The sequence below is a fragment of the Lissotriton vulgaris genome, chromosome 4_1 (assembly GCF_964263255.1).
Source record: "Lissotriton vulgaris chromosome 4_1, aLisVul1.2, whole genome shotgun sequence".
NCBI lineage: Eukaryota > Metazoa > Chordata > Amphibia > Caudata > Salamandridae > Lissotriton > Lissotriton vulgaris.
In genome coordinates, this window is record NC_141691.1 from 310,364,361 (window position 1) to 310,379,176 (window position 14,816).

General features: G+C 48.5%; 1 protein-coding gene across 1 annotated transcript; it reads right to left on the reverse strand.

Moving 5' to 3' along the window:
* Window positions 1-12,931: 12,931 nt before the first annotated feature.
* Window positions 12,932-13,624, reverse strand: LDOC1 (LDOC1 regulator of NFKB signaling). The gene has a single exon (XM_086967227.1). It carries the CDS (start codon window positions 13,622-13,624, stop codon window positions 12,932-12,934), a length of 693 nt encoding a protein of 230 aa, XP_086823353.1.
* Window positions 13,625-14,816: the final 1,192 nt, after the last annotated feature.

Consider the following 14,816-nt stretch of genomic DNA (forward strand, 5'->3'; position numbering starts at 1 on the left):
ATATGTGAGAGTGAGAGATTGGACGAGTTCCTGTATAAATAAGTATGTGTTGCTATAAGTGATTGTTTAGGGAGTAAGTATGTGTATGTTTCTGTAAAAGTAAGTGTAGTGGTGTGTGTATAGCTGTATATGCAAATAAATGGATATTTGATAGTTTATTTGCATGTGTGAGTTTGTGTGTGAGTAACTCTATGGATGAGTGTCGGTGTGTAACAGGATGTATAGGTGTATGAGTACATATGATGAGTGAGTACATGTATGAGTGACTATATAGAACTGTTGGTGAATGAGTGGATGTGTATGTAGATTTTGGAATTACTGAATAGGTTGTTCTAACTGGTATTGGTATCTCCATTTTATTGAAAATGTTAGTTTCTATTTTTGAATGTGTGTATCAGTTTTCAGTTTTCAGTTTTTAACGTCTTTATTTCGAATATTCTTCATAAAAGACAAAATATTTACATACATATAAATAATAACAATATTACATAATCAATAACATTATATAAAAGTTAAAAGTAAAAAAACTAAAATTGAGAATTGATTAAAAAACCTCAATTAAATATGTGCATAAAGACGGGAAGAGAAGATTATTATTGAACAGATGAATATAAAAAGACACAACATCAATACTGGTCGGAGTCACAATCTAGTAGACTAACATGCTGTATGGGTATTTCATGTCGGGATGTTACGAACTGTCTTAGACCTTATTAACCAAGCCCATCCAAGGAATTTGGCCAATCCAATGGAAAGCCATTCAGAGGTGTTAGTTCTTAGAATGAGCAAGGCTTCACTACTCGACCGGGTCTTTAATCTATGGCATATAGGCTTTAGCCACTTGTGGCGTGGTTCACGGTAAGCATTACAAACAAACAAGAGATGACCTATTGTTTCTTTATGATCAGTACAACATGGACAAAGTGAAGTCACCGACTTCTGCCAACCACTAGTGAAGGCCCTTAATGGCAATGTACCTAGACGGAACTGAAAGTAAAGTTTCCTATCTAAGGTTTTGAGTATTACATCCCAAAAGCACTCGGTGTGAGGGACTATTTTATGTAGCAGAAACAGACCGGTCAAGTTCGGTTTCTCTGAAAGAGCAACGTGTTCTTCTTTAACCATAGACCAGAAGAGAGATTTAAAATCTTTCTTAGAGGGAAAGATGTGAGAGCCCAGCTCAAACCACAATAGGGGGAGGCCCATTCCGATAAGAGTATTTCTAATTGACTTAAACCATGGAATTTCACCTGCCCCCTGTTGTGATCTAACATCCTGAAGCTCTTGGGCAAACATGGCAAGTTCCGGTGTGGACCATATGCGTCTCCATAACGCCACCATCCTATACTGGGCTTGATATTTAATGGAGTGAAACCCCATATCCATCGAAAGTGGTAAAGCGGGTGTTGATGGGGGAAGACTGAGTAGGTTTCGGAAAAATTTGTTCTGAATCCTATCAAGGACAGCCAAGTCCACACAGCCCCATATATCAGCCCCGTATAATATGGCAGAGCTGAATTTTGCGCTATAGATTTTAAGAGCGGGCAATACCCTTTTAGTCAGAGAACTCCGCTGTTCCTTCACTAGACAACCGGACAGACGCGTAAATTTCAAGCTAAGCGCCGCTATTTGCTCTTTCCAGCGTAATCTATAGTCCATTGTCACACCAAGATAAGTCATAACTTCAACCTGTTCCAGGCTAGACCCGTTCATCGTAACATTGCCCCTCTGTGGTTTTTTCTTTGTCAAGACCATAAATTTGGTTTTATTAATGTTAATTTCTAAATCGTTCTCATTACAGAAATCCACAAATTTGTTTATAGCTACCTGCAGACCCTTCTGTGTTTTAGCCAATATGAGCGTGTCATCAGCAAAAATTAAAAGGGGAATTTAGTCCCACCCAGTGTTGGAGCATCGGTAGGGGTATCTGAGAGAAACTTAACCACTTGATTAATAAAGAGTATGAAAAGGGTGGGGGCCAGGACGCAGCCCTGTCTCACTCCACGAGTCACGGGGAAGGATTCTGTGACCTGGCCCTGGCTAACTAACTCTAGCAAAATTTCCCTCGTGCTTCCTGATGGTAAATTCTAGGAGCGCAGAAGGAACACCCATCTTTCTTAAGGCAGCCCACATCTTTCCTCTGGGGACCAAATCAAACGCTGATTTGAGGTCCACAAATGCAGCGTATATCGTGCCACCTCTCAAAAACACAGTTTTCCAGTAGATCATAACAAATCTTAAAATCTGATCTACTGTACTAATGTGAGCCCTAAAGCCAGCTTGTAATGGAGAGAGAATGTCAGCTTCAGTCATCCAGGAGTCGATTTTTCCTAAAAGCATTCTAGCCACTACCTTTTGTAGGGCATCAATAAGACTGATGGGTCGGTAGTTTCCTGCATCAGTTTTGTCCCCTTTTTTATACACGGGCAGGATCTCTGCCCCTTTCCATGAATTTGGGATCCTAGTCCCTCTAGCTATCGCATTTGCTAGGGTAGTTATGTACGGAACCCAGTGCACTTGGTCATACTTAAAAAGGTCCGCTGGGACACAGTCCATACCGGGGGCCTTACCGTTCTGGACTTGTTTAAGAGCAACTACAGTTTCTGTTTCTGTGAAGACAATGTGGTCAAGTATGGGCACCGCAGTCTGTACACTGGCATCTTCCCAAATGTGGGAGATCCGTTCCGTGTTACTAAACTGCGTCGCGTAGTGCTTGACCCATTGTTCTGCAGGCACATGGTTAACAGGGACTTTCGAATCCCCAGTCCCTCCCCACCTCACAACCTCCCAGAATTTTTGCTGGTTAGATGAGGTGCTTGCTTGGTATAAATCTAACCAGCGCTGTTCGTCCCAGTTGGTTTTTGCCTCTTTAAGTACTTTCTTGTAATCAACCCTAGCTAACCTAATATCATTGGCTGACTTGGATTTAATAGCAGCTATTAGGGTGCTATGGGCAAGACGACAAGATTTATCATACCATTTGGTCCTAGTTGGTACTGGACCATTTTTCCTTCCTTTTATGGGTTCGTTAAAAAAAGTTTTAATCTTATTAAAAAGAGACTCATGGATCGGCCCTATTTCTTCCAGGGAAGTGCCTTCGTTAACTATGGATACCATTGAATTGGTAGCTGCTGAGACCTCCACCGCAACCCTTTCTAATACGATAGGGTTGTCTATAAGCCTAGTCCAGCGTACCCTTCTACAATCATTCGTGAGAACAGCCTCGGCTGTAACGGTAGTGGAAGCAGAGTCCAATCTGAGACCCTCATTCAGTAGTAATTTTATTGCCAGGGGATTATGGTCGCTTTCTGGTCTTGAGACTACTTCCATGTCCTCTAGGATTTTCCAGAACTCTATCTTTATTAAGAAGTAGTCAATACGGCTCGAATGCTGGGAATTGTCAAAAGTGACCTTTCCCATCGAATCTGATTTAGTTCTACCGTTAGCTGCGCACAGATCCCATTCAAGGCAGAGGCCTAACCACTGCATTGCAGCCTCGTGACTTTTTTAATTGGAGGGATAGATAATGGTGGAATATTCCAAAATTGATCGATTTCCCCATATCCGTCTTTGTCAAGACTAGGAAAAGGTTCAAAAGAACAATTAAGATCACCTGCCACCATTATACATTTGTCGCTAGTAATATTATTTAATAGGGAATCTAAATCGCTAGCTGCTCTCGCAGGCTTCCCACCAGGTTGCCCTCTTGCATATATATTAATCAGAAAAAAGTCCTCGTTATTTTTACCAGACAATTTCAGGGCAAGAATATCATTACTTAAGGTAGAAATGTCTATGATTTTAAAGGCTAAGGATTGTCTGATCCAAATAACCAGACCACCTGAAGGACGTCCCTTAGGTCCTTTACAGGCTGGTTTATAATAGTTAAGATGGCCAACCCGAAAGATGGCATCAGTTGACCAGCTTTCCTATAATATGATTACATCAAAAGAGTCCACATAAGAACCCCAATCATCCTCAGACATTTTCCCTTTTAATCCCGCTATATTCCAAGACAAGACTGTGAGGATATTAGTAGTTTCTTTCGGCAAGTTATTAAGTGGATTCACAGTCTCCCCAGGGACCAGGGGTCTATAAGTATGATTTGGAAGTTTTACCCTTTCTACCTCTCCTTGGCAGTTTCCACTCAGCCCTGATACAGTCTCAGCCCTGAGAGATGGAGAATGGTTAGGGGAATTCAGTACAATTTCACTCGGCCCGGGGATCGGTAGTAAATTATCAAGTCAATCCACACCTTCCAAGCCGGACAGTGGTGCAAACCGGTTTGTGAGGTGCGGATGAAACAAAGGGTAGACTGGGGTGTCAAAGTGAAATCTCCCTCTTGGCCTGTCCCTTCTGGAATGTTGAAATGGGGTGTGGGGTCTACTTGTATATAAATCAGGATAGAAATAATTCAACGATAATGTTTGCACATCCCCAACTCTTCCGAATCTAGGTTCCCTGCTGATAAATTCAGCCACCCATGGCTCTCTGAAGCTTATCACCACACAGTCCCCCTCAAGATCTTTCTTACCATAACCTATCCAATCCACCATCCTTACATTAAGAATTTCAGGATTCAGGTTGGGTGGGAGCGGGCGATTTTTATTAAGCCAGAATGTTACTTTATTGTAGAGGTCCTTGTGTGTTTCTCTTTTACCATCTACTAAAGGAGCCACGCCGGTTAAGATGATGGTGTAAGGCTGTGACTCTGGGGGGAGATTCACACATTGTTTCCTCGGGATAGGTTTGATATTGGGCCGGATGTTTTGGTCGTGACTACTAAGAGTTTTCTTGGCCTGGGGTTGTTTTGCGGCCTTATGTCTGGGTGCGTCCTCAGAGCTAACTGTTTTCTTGGGGGCCGATACGGTTGTTGGCTGCGGGGCTTTTGTCGTAGTGGGTCCCGCTTTAGAACTGGTGGCCCCTGCTTTGTTATTCACCGGAGTAGACTTCGGAAGTGACGGGGCAGTGTGGGGCAAACCTTTGGAGGCTAAACTGGCAAGAATTCTGTTTGTAGACGCTATATTATCTTTAACCAACCTATCCAAGGAATCCATTTTTGTGTTCAATAGTCTTGTCCTTTCGAATAGTGGTAAGAGTAGGGATTTCATTAGCAACTCTATCTTGGCCAGAAATATACCTTCTGCAATACTAATTGTGGTGTTATGGTCTTCTGGTTGAACCACCACATTAGTATTGGGCAACTGTATAGGTGAATCAATAGTACTTCCCGCCCCCTCAGTATGTTCATCTAAGTCAGGAGAGTCTAACCTTTTACGTTTCCCAGGGTTCTGTGAGGGTGGAAGTTGTAAAGGAGGAGGGGAATTCACTTGCTCATTACTGATATTAAGATTTGGTGAATCCAAGAGACCTGATTTCTCTCCAGGCTGGTCTAGAAAAATAGTAGTCCCTCCATTTAGCAAATTAGCATGTGCAGTGGTATATGAACTATCTTGACCAGTCCCCGCTAACTCCACAGTTTGGGTCTCAGGAACAGTTACTAACACTAAATCTGCATTAACATCATCGCTATCAGTGTCTAACAGGGAAAGCGGGATAGGGGAGACTGCCTCATTAATTTTCCCAAGAGAGGATCGCTTGCCTGTAATTATATCTAGTGAAAGACGTTTTTCAGCTAGAGCGATTTCCTTCTCCAGTATGGCAGTAGAGCGTTTAAAAAACTGGTCAATTGTACCCGTAAAAGTGCCATTAGATGTGGAGACCTGAACTTGCCTCTCTTTTCCTGATCTTAGGGTCATCTTTAGATATACAAGTAACCAAATTAGCACCAACCCCAGACCTCAAATTATATGCAATAATGGGCAAAATTAGGTCAAAGCGGTTATACTGACAATGAGGACACAAGCCTGGTTATAGTCAAATACAATGTTTACAAGACAAACATTTAAAACGTCTATTAGATGATACCATGAGGTGTTAAAAATAATGGGAAAGTAAATATTAGGGAGGTGGCCCTGCCCGGCCTCCCTCGGCCTCTGACGGCCACAGACGGTCCCGCCCTTGTCCCGGGCTTCTCCCGGCGCCCTCCCGCGCGCTCCCGCGCTGCGGGATCTCGGTGCGCTAATAAGGAGGAGAAGGTGGGGTAGGGGGCGTGTCGGTCAGGGAGAGCGACCCAGGTGTTGAGGGTTGACCGCGCGCAGGGACTCCTGGAAGTTAGAGTCCCTGCGGGTCCGCTCGCAGCCCTGAGCCTGCCTGTTCTTTCTCCCCAGTGCAAAAATCCAGTCACAGGAATCGGCGCCCCTCTCTGCACAAAGCGCACCGCACCACACGGCGAGGAGCTGCGTTGACAAGGAAGGAAGGGTCCAGGTGTAGAAGAAAGACCACGGCAACAACCGGTCCAATAAGGAATCCCACGACGCTCTAAACGGAGGCTGCTTTCACTGCTGGGGCAGGGGGCGTGTCGGTCAGGGAGAGCGACCCAGGTGTTGAGGGTTGACCGCGCGCAGGGACTCCTGGAAGTTAGAGTCCCCGCGGGTCCGCTCGCAGCCCTGAGCCTGCCTGTTCTTTCTCCCCAGTGCAAAAATCCAGTCACAGGAATCGGCGCCCCTCTCTGAACAAAGCGCCTCGCACCACACGGCGAAGCGGGACACGCGGAGCGGGTCCGGCAAGGAGCTGCGTTGACAAGGAAGGAAGGGTCCAGGTGTAGAAGAAAGACCACGGCAACAACCGGTCCAGTAAGAAATCCCACGACGCTCTAAACGGAGGCTGCTTTCACTGCTGGGGCAGGGGGCGTGTCGGTCAGGGAGAGCGACCCAGGTGTTGAGGGTTGACCGCGCGCAGGGACTCCTGGAAGTTAGAGTCCCTGCGGGTCCGCTCGCAGCCCTGAGCCTGCCTGTTCTTTCTCCTCAGTGCAAAAATCCAGTCACAGGAATCGGCGCCCCTCTCTGCACAAAGCGCCTCGCACCACACGGCGAAGCGGGACCCGCAGAGCGGGTCCGGCGAGGAGCTGCGTTGACAAGGAAGGAAGGGTCCAGGTGTAGAAGAAAGACCACGGCAACAACCGGTCCAGTAAGGAATGTGTGTATCAAGGTTTATATTACGCTGAGAGGAGGTCTGCCACTCTTTCACAAGGATGATGTCATCAGTGATGTCATTTGAGATGTCATCAGTGATGTCATGAGTGATGTCACTGACCATGTCATGAGTGACGTAATATGTGACGTCATCAGCAGTGCATTGCGGGCGCGCAAGTTATAGTTAGCTGAAATAACTATAACGGGGGAATTTCAAAGGTTTTGTATGAGTGAAATGTCCAGCTAACTATAACATGTGTGAAACCTATGGTTTTTTCAGTGAATTTCTAAGGTTTTTTAAATGCTAATTCCTAACTATAACGTGTGTGAAACCTATGTTTCTTTCAGTGAATATATTACCTACTGGCGATAGCCAGTAGGCATATATAGTTAGGATTTTTTTCCTATGGGATTTCTGAAAATTCTATGTCGAATAACTTTGGCGTTTGTGGACGGAATTGGCTGAAATTTTCAGGAAAATGGCACATTTTGTTTCTGAGCAGCCCCTGAAAATTTGGGGGGGGTTTCGTCAAGGGGGGGCCGAGAAAAAAGGGGGGTCCCAAAACACGTTTTCCCATTCATTTTTCCATAGGGCGGTTGGACTCACTTTTAGCTCGAACGGCTGAATGGATTTACATGAAACTTGGCAAAATTGTAGATATGGTTTGCCCGACGTGCCTCTGCTATGTCTCAATATATGTGCTCCAGTGGATTTTGAGAAATTAACGTTTAAAAAATATATATATCTGTGACAGCGCTCCGGTTAGCGCTCCGGTTCGCGTACCGGACGCGTCACGGAACTTCGTGAAGCGAAGCTGATTGGCTCTCCGGTGTCTGTCAACATTCTAAACAGTCCGGAGCGGCCGCCATCTTGTCTCTCGGTAGGATTGAGAGACAAGATGTGGTGAAAAACGAAGGGGGGAAAAGAAGGAAAGGGGGCAAGGTAGACCCCTCCTGACCCCCTAGGATTGATGAGGGGGATATTAAAGTGCCCCGCGGGGCAAAAAAAAAAAATATATATATTTTTGCGATTTTTTACCATAGAGGCGCGTCCCGGTACGGGAACCGGGCAGCTAACCGGGAAGCTAACCGGGAAGCTAACTGGCAGCGTAACGGGAGTCTGAGGAGAAGCTGATTGACTTTCAACATTGTAAACAGTCCGGAAAGGCCGCCATCTTGTTTCTCGGTAGGATCGAGAGACAAGAGGTGGAAAAGAAAAAGGGGGAAATGAAGGAAAGGGGGTAAGGTAGACCCCTCCTGACCCCCTAGGATTGATGAGGGGGTAAAGGCGATTTTTCGCGGTGAAGGCGCGTCCCGGGGCGCGAACCGGGCAGCTAACCGGCAGCCTAACGGGAGTCCGCCATCTTGTGTTTTTGGAGCGTCCGGTTCGCGTACCGGGTAGTGTCCCGGTAAGTGTAACAAGGGGAAAACCAAGAGAAACAGTAAAAAAAAATTTAAGGGAATAGATTTCCACCAAACTTTGTAAAATTGTAGGGACTGTTTGTTTGATGTGCCTTTGCAAGGCCTCAATGTAACGTCCTGATCGTTCCAGGATTGTGAACAGACCCGAAATGAGGACGCAACCACTTGTGTACGTTTCGTTATTTTAATAAAGGCAAAATGATACAATAAGGAAACGAAAGTTATAGTTACTGGAATCCTCCAGTCTATCCACGTTACCAACCCACAGCACGGCTGGTCCTAACCGTCCTCTGCAATTACGCCGGTCCCGGCGTATGCCAACAGAGGGCAGATAAGCAATGGCCGAAAATGCCAATCGGTATGCTGTGAGGGGTACGCAGAGTGATGGAGTTCAGAGGAGACAGGGAAACACCCAGCCGGGGTCTCTACCTGAATGGAGCAGCCGCTCGACCTCTTCCTCGTATAGTACCGGGATCGAGAGCAGCCGCTCGATCGATCCTGTGGACTTTCTATACTGTAACGCGGAAAACACCTCCTGGTGTGCGTTACAGTTGGTAGTCCTGTATTATGGGTCGGGCTGGGAGCTACGGCTCCGACCAGCACACGGACCAAGACACCTAGACTCAGCCGAGTCAGGGCAACGCTCAATGGTAGTCCGGTAGAGCTTCCGGGTCAGAAACAGGGTAAGCTTGGCAAGACACGGCCCAGGGAGTAACGACTCGACCTCCCTCCGTTCTTGCCTGACGGGATTACCTCTTCGGAACGCTGCTCTCCACGAAGCAGGTACGTCGGTGTAAACACAATATCCGACAGTGTTCTTCCTTTGGGTTCCTCCTTTTATAGGGCGTGTTTACTGGAATTATGTAACGGGTCTCTTGTTTACATAACCTCTGCCCGCTAAGCCTCCTGAGATTTGTAGTCCGTATCTTCCAGGTGCCGGATTTCTCCTTCCCGACGGGAATTCTTGACAGTACATCCTCCCTCTCTCAGCGGCTCCCCACGGGACCAGCGCTGGAAGGGAACCGTCGATGAAACAACGAGACCAAGCGCGGGGCATGGACTTCTGCAGCCGGCTCCCATGATTGTTCCTTCGGGCCATAGCCTTTCCAAGCCACCAGGTACCACAGCTTGCCCCTACGCCATTTGGACGCTAGTATGCCGGATACTTCATATTCCACTTCTGATTCCACACATATCGGCCTAGGCGTCTCAGACTGCTTGGAGGTTGCTGGTTTGAATAATGAGACGTGAAAGACAGGGTGTATCCGCAATGACTGGGGCAAACACACCTTCACATTCACAGGACCGATACATTTGGAAATCCAATAGGGGCCCATGAACTTGGGATGGAACACACTGTTCTTTCGAAATCGCATGTTCCTTGTGGATATCCAGACGTAGTCACCAGTACGGTACAGTGGCCCAGGCCTTCTTTTCCTATCGGCCGTGGCCTTGTACCTTTTCTTGGCCTCAGTTAGGACAGCCTTTGAGCGCATCAATGCTTCCTTAATGCGTGCTACCCTGTCCGCTGTGGCGGGAATCCTGTTTTCTTTGAGGGGATGGAGAAATGGCAAGAACCTGGGATGCTGGCCATAGTTGCTGTAGAACGGTGATGACTGGGTGGAGCTGTGAGTGGCATTGTTGTATGCTATCTCCGCTACCCATAGCAAGTCAACCCATTCCTCCTTACCCTGGTCTACAAAGCATCGCAGATACTGCTGGAGCGTTTGATTCAGGCGCTCGGTCTGTCCATCCGTTTGAGGGTGGTAGCTGGTGGACAGGGCGGTTTTGACGTGCAGCGCCGTGCACCATGTTTTCCAAAACTGCGCCGTGAATTGCGAGCCCCGGTCGGACACTATCACCCCTGGCAATCCATGTAGTCGTACCACATTCTTCAGGAGTAGTGACGCCAATTCGCCGGCTGTAGGGACTCTTTTGCAGGGGATGAAGTGTCCCATCTTCATCAGATAGTCCACAACCACCAGGATTGCTGTCATCCCTTGGTCTACTGGTAGCCCCACCACGAAGTCCAGTGAGATGTTATCCTATGGCCTATCCGGGGTCGGAAGTGGACGGAGGAGTCCCTTGGGTCTGCAGTGGTCGGTCTTCATGGTAGCACACGTAGGACACGCCTGTCCCCACCTCCTGACATCCACTCTCATAGTGGGCCACCAAAAATGCCTTCCCATGCTAGCCATCGTTTTTTCGAAACCCAAATGTCCTGCACATGGAGAGTCATGGCACCAGACGAATGCTTGTTTCCGTAATCTCGGCGTGGGTATCAGCAGACACCTGCCTTTCAGGGGTATCCCATCCTTCACCTGCCATTCTTTGTGGCTGAGGAGCCACCTTCGCCAAGCGAATGATCGGATCCCTCTCTGGATTCCCCTCAGGAATGTATCCGGCTGGATAACTCCTAATACCATCTGAGGGGGAATGATGGAATGTTCAGAAACAGGCATCGGCTCTTTTACCGCTGATTGGCGCGACAGGGCGTCTGCCTTCCGGTTTTCAGTCCCAGGCCGATACGTGATGTGGAAGTTGAACCCTGCAAAGAATATCATCCACCTCAACTGCCTGGGAGAAAGGTGTCTTGCGGCAGTCATGAACTGCAGGTTCCGATGATCCATATACACCGTAACCACATGCCTTGCACCCATCAACCAATGTCTCCATTCGGTGAAGGCGTCCTTAATAGCGAGAAGCTCTTTCTCCGCTATGTGGTAGTTGCGTTCGGCGTCGTTGAGCTTATGTGACATGTACGCCACTGGATGAAGCACCCCAGTGTCCTGATTCCGTTGGGACAGGATGGCCCCCAGCGCCACATCCGATGCGTCTGCCTCCACCACGTAGGGGAGATCCGGATCAGGGTGAGCCAACACCGGTGCCCTACCAAAGGCGTTCTTCAGGGCCTCAAAGGCTGCGTTCGCTTCTGGGGACCAGACGAACTCCTTGGACTTCCGCAGCAGCTGCGTGATCGGGGCCACCAACCCGGAAAAGCCATCTATAAATCATCTGTAAAAGTTGGCGAAGCCAATGAAACTTTGGACGTCCTTTACACCTTGAGGCACCGGCCACTCCTTCACCGCCTTGATTTTGCGTTCTGCCATCTCCTGTCCGTCCGGACTCAGCATGACCCCGAGGAATTCCACAGATGTGACGTGGAAATCACACTTGCTGAGTTTGCAAAACAGCATATTCTCCCGCAGCTTTTGGAGGACAGTAGAGACGTGGTGAATGTGCTCCTCCTCATTGGATGAATAGATGAGGATGTCGTCGATATAGACGACCACGTATACATCCAATACCTCCCGAAACACCTCATTCAGAAAGTACTGAAAGGCTGCAGGGGCGTTGCACAGGCCGAACGGCATGACGAGGTACTCGAAAAGGCCGAACCTGGTCTTAAAGGCGGTCTTCCACTCATCCCCATCTCTCATGCGCACGAGATGGTAAGCCCCCTTCAGATCCAACTTAGTGTAGATACGAGCTTTCTTGACCTGCTCCAAAAGAACGCTGATGAGTGGCAAAGGGTACCGGTTTTTTATGGTGATGGCGTTTAACGCCCTAAAGTCCACGCAGGCTCTCAGTTCACCGTTGGTCTTAGGGATAAAAAAGAGGGGCGAGGCGGCCGGGGACTTAGATGGACGGATGCATCCTAGCTTGAGGAGTTTATCTAGGTACCCCCTGAGATGCACGTTTTCTGGTTCCGTCAGGGCGGACAGCCTGCCACTGGGAACGCTCGCTCCGGGCACCAGGTCGATCTGACAGTCGAACAGTCTATGCGGCGGGAGTACCTCGGCCTTGACTTCATCAAAGACGTCCTCGAAGCTGCGATAGTGCTGAGGGAGTGCCACATCTTTCTCAGCAGCTGTAGCCACCGTCTGTATCCCGTTTTCTTCTACGTCAGGGGATTCGGGTCGCATTCCACAATGCAGGATGCAATATGGGGACGTCATTTCTATGCGATGTGTCGGCCAATCCACCGAGGGGTTATGCTTCTGTAGCCACGGCAATCCCAATATACCACCATATTGGGGGGCTCTGATGATGTTAAAGTCAATTTGTTCCAAATGGTTCCTTCCATATTTCACAGGAACGACCCCCGTGTGTTGCCCAATGGGCCCCGTCGCCAATCGCCTTCCGTCTACAGCATAGACGTCTTCAGGCACGTCCTTGGGAAGTAGCACTAGCCCTAGCCGGCATGCCTCGTTGTAGTCCATAAACATGCTCGTGGCCCCTGAATCTACCATGGCCACAACGGGTATCCACTGGTCGTGCACTCCCACGTGCACCGTGAGAAATAAATGTCGCTGTCCTTTCGTGACAGAGTTGGATAGTGAAGGGATGGATGTGTGACTCCGAGATGCCCCTTCATTGGTCTGGGAGTCCTCTAGTTTTCCGCCGATACATCCACCACGGCTGTGACAGACCGGTTGGTTCTGTAACGTGATTTCTTTGGCTTGGCAGGGCATTCACGCACAATATAGGCACAATCCTTGTTTACGGCGTGACTCTTTCTCCGTGGTTGTGAGACTGGCTCGTATCGCGCTAATGTCCATGGGTTCTCCCTTGGATGCGGAGGAGGGTTCGGGGCTTCCCACTGTCACATAAGATGGAAGGGCTTTTCCCTTCCTCCCATGATCCCCTTTTCTCTCATTTAGCCTATGTTCCAACCGTAAGACTAGGTTGATAAGTCCTTCGCATGTCTTAGGTTGGGGGTGAATATGAGCCACGGCGTCTTTGAGCTCATCGCACAGCCCTTGATGAAAGAGCGCCGTTTGTTTGGCAAGAGGCCACTTGGTTTCCGCAACCAACCTACGGAATGCGTTGAGATACTGTACCAGGTCGTTGGATCCCTGTCTCAACTCGAGCATTTCAAGGTCCGCCGTGTACGAGTCTGCCCTTCGGTCAAATACCTTCAGGAATTCTTCGCGGAAAGCCCCCCAGTCACATAAGATAGGGTCGTCTCTGCTCACCAGAGGCACGGCCCACTGTGCCGCATTTCCAGCCAAATAGGAAATAAGGAAAGCCACCCGGGCCTGACTTGTGGGGAACGCCTTGGGTTTGCACAACAGATGTAGTGCCACTTGTGTGAGGAATACCTGTACTGTATTGGGGTCCCCACTGTATCTCTCTGGTGTTGCCAACGGTATGCCAACCGGCATCTCCACGACTACCGCAGGGTTTTGGTTCGTGAGGGTGGCGCTGGGTGTGAGCGGGTCCAATTGTATGGCATCCAATCTAGCCTTTACATCGGCAGTATCTTGCCTGGAGGCTGCCAATTCAATTTGCACTGCAGCTAAAGCAGCAAGTACGTCATCAAGTGTTGCCATGTCTGTTTATCGACCGGGAGACAGTTAATGTTATAAGGTCGGATATTTTGTAACGTCCTGATCGTCTCAGGATCGTGAACAGACCCGAAATGAGGACGCAACCACTTGTGTACGTTTAGTTATTTTAATAAAGGCAAAATGATACAATAAGGAAACGAAAGTTATAGTTACTGGAATCCTCCAGTCTATCCACGTTACCAACCCACAGGACGGCTGGTCCTAACCGTCCTCTGCAATTACGCCGGTCCCAGCGTATGCCAACAGAGGGCAGATAAGCAATGGCCGAAAATGCTAATCCGTACGCTGTGAGGGGTACGCAGAGTAATGGAGTTCAGAGGAGACAGGGAAACACCCAGCCGGGGTCTCTACCTGAAGGGAGCAGCCGCGCGACCTCTTCCTCGTATAGTACCGGGATCGAGAGCAGCCGCTCGATCGATCCTGTGGACTTTCTATACTGTAACGCGGAAAACACCTCCTGGTGTGCGTTACAGTTGGTAGTCCTGTATTATGGGTCGGGCTGGGAGCTACGGCTCCGACCAGCACACGGACCAAGACACCTAAACTCAGCCGAGTCAGGGCAACGCTCAATGGTAGTCCGGTAGAGCTTCCGGGTCAGAAACAGGGTAAGCTTGGCAAGACACGGCCCAGGGAGTAACGACTCGACCTACCTCCGTTCTTGCCTGACGGGATTACCTCTTCGGAACGCTGCTCTCCACGAAGCAGGTACGTCGGTGTAAACACAATATCCGACAGTGTTCTTCCTTTGGGTTCCTCCTTTTATAGGGCGTGTTTACTGGAATTATGTAACGGGTCTCTTGTTAACATAACCTCTGCCCGCTAAGCCCCCTGAGATTTGTAGTCCGTATCTTCCAGGTGCCGGATTTCTCCTACCCGACGGGAATTCTTGACACTCAAGATATGTGCACGTGTGGATTTTGTCTAATTAAGGTTAAAAAAATATATATACATCTGTAAGCGTGCTCCGGCGCGCTTACGTTACGGGTTTTGTTTGCGCTGCAGAGCC

Coding starts and splice junctions, on each gene's coding strand:
- LDOC1 (XM_086967227.1), bottom strand. CDS start 13,624: ATGCCGGTTGGCATACCGTTGGCAACACCAGAGAGATACAGTGGGGAC.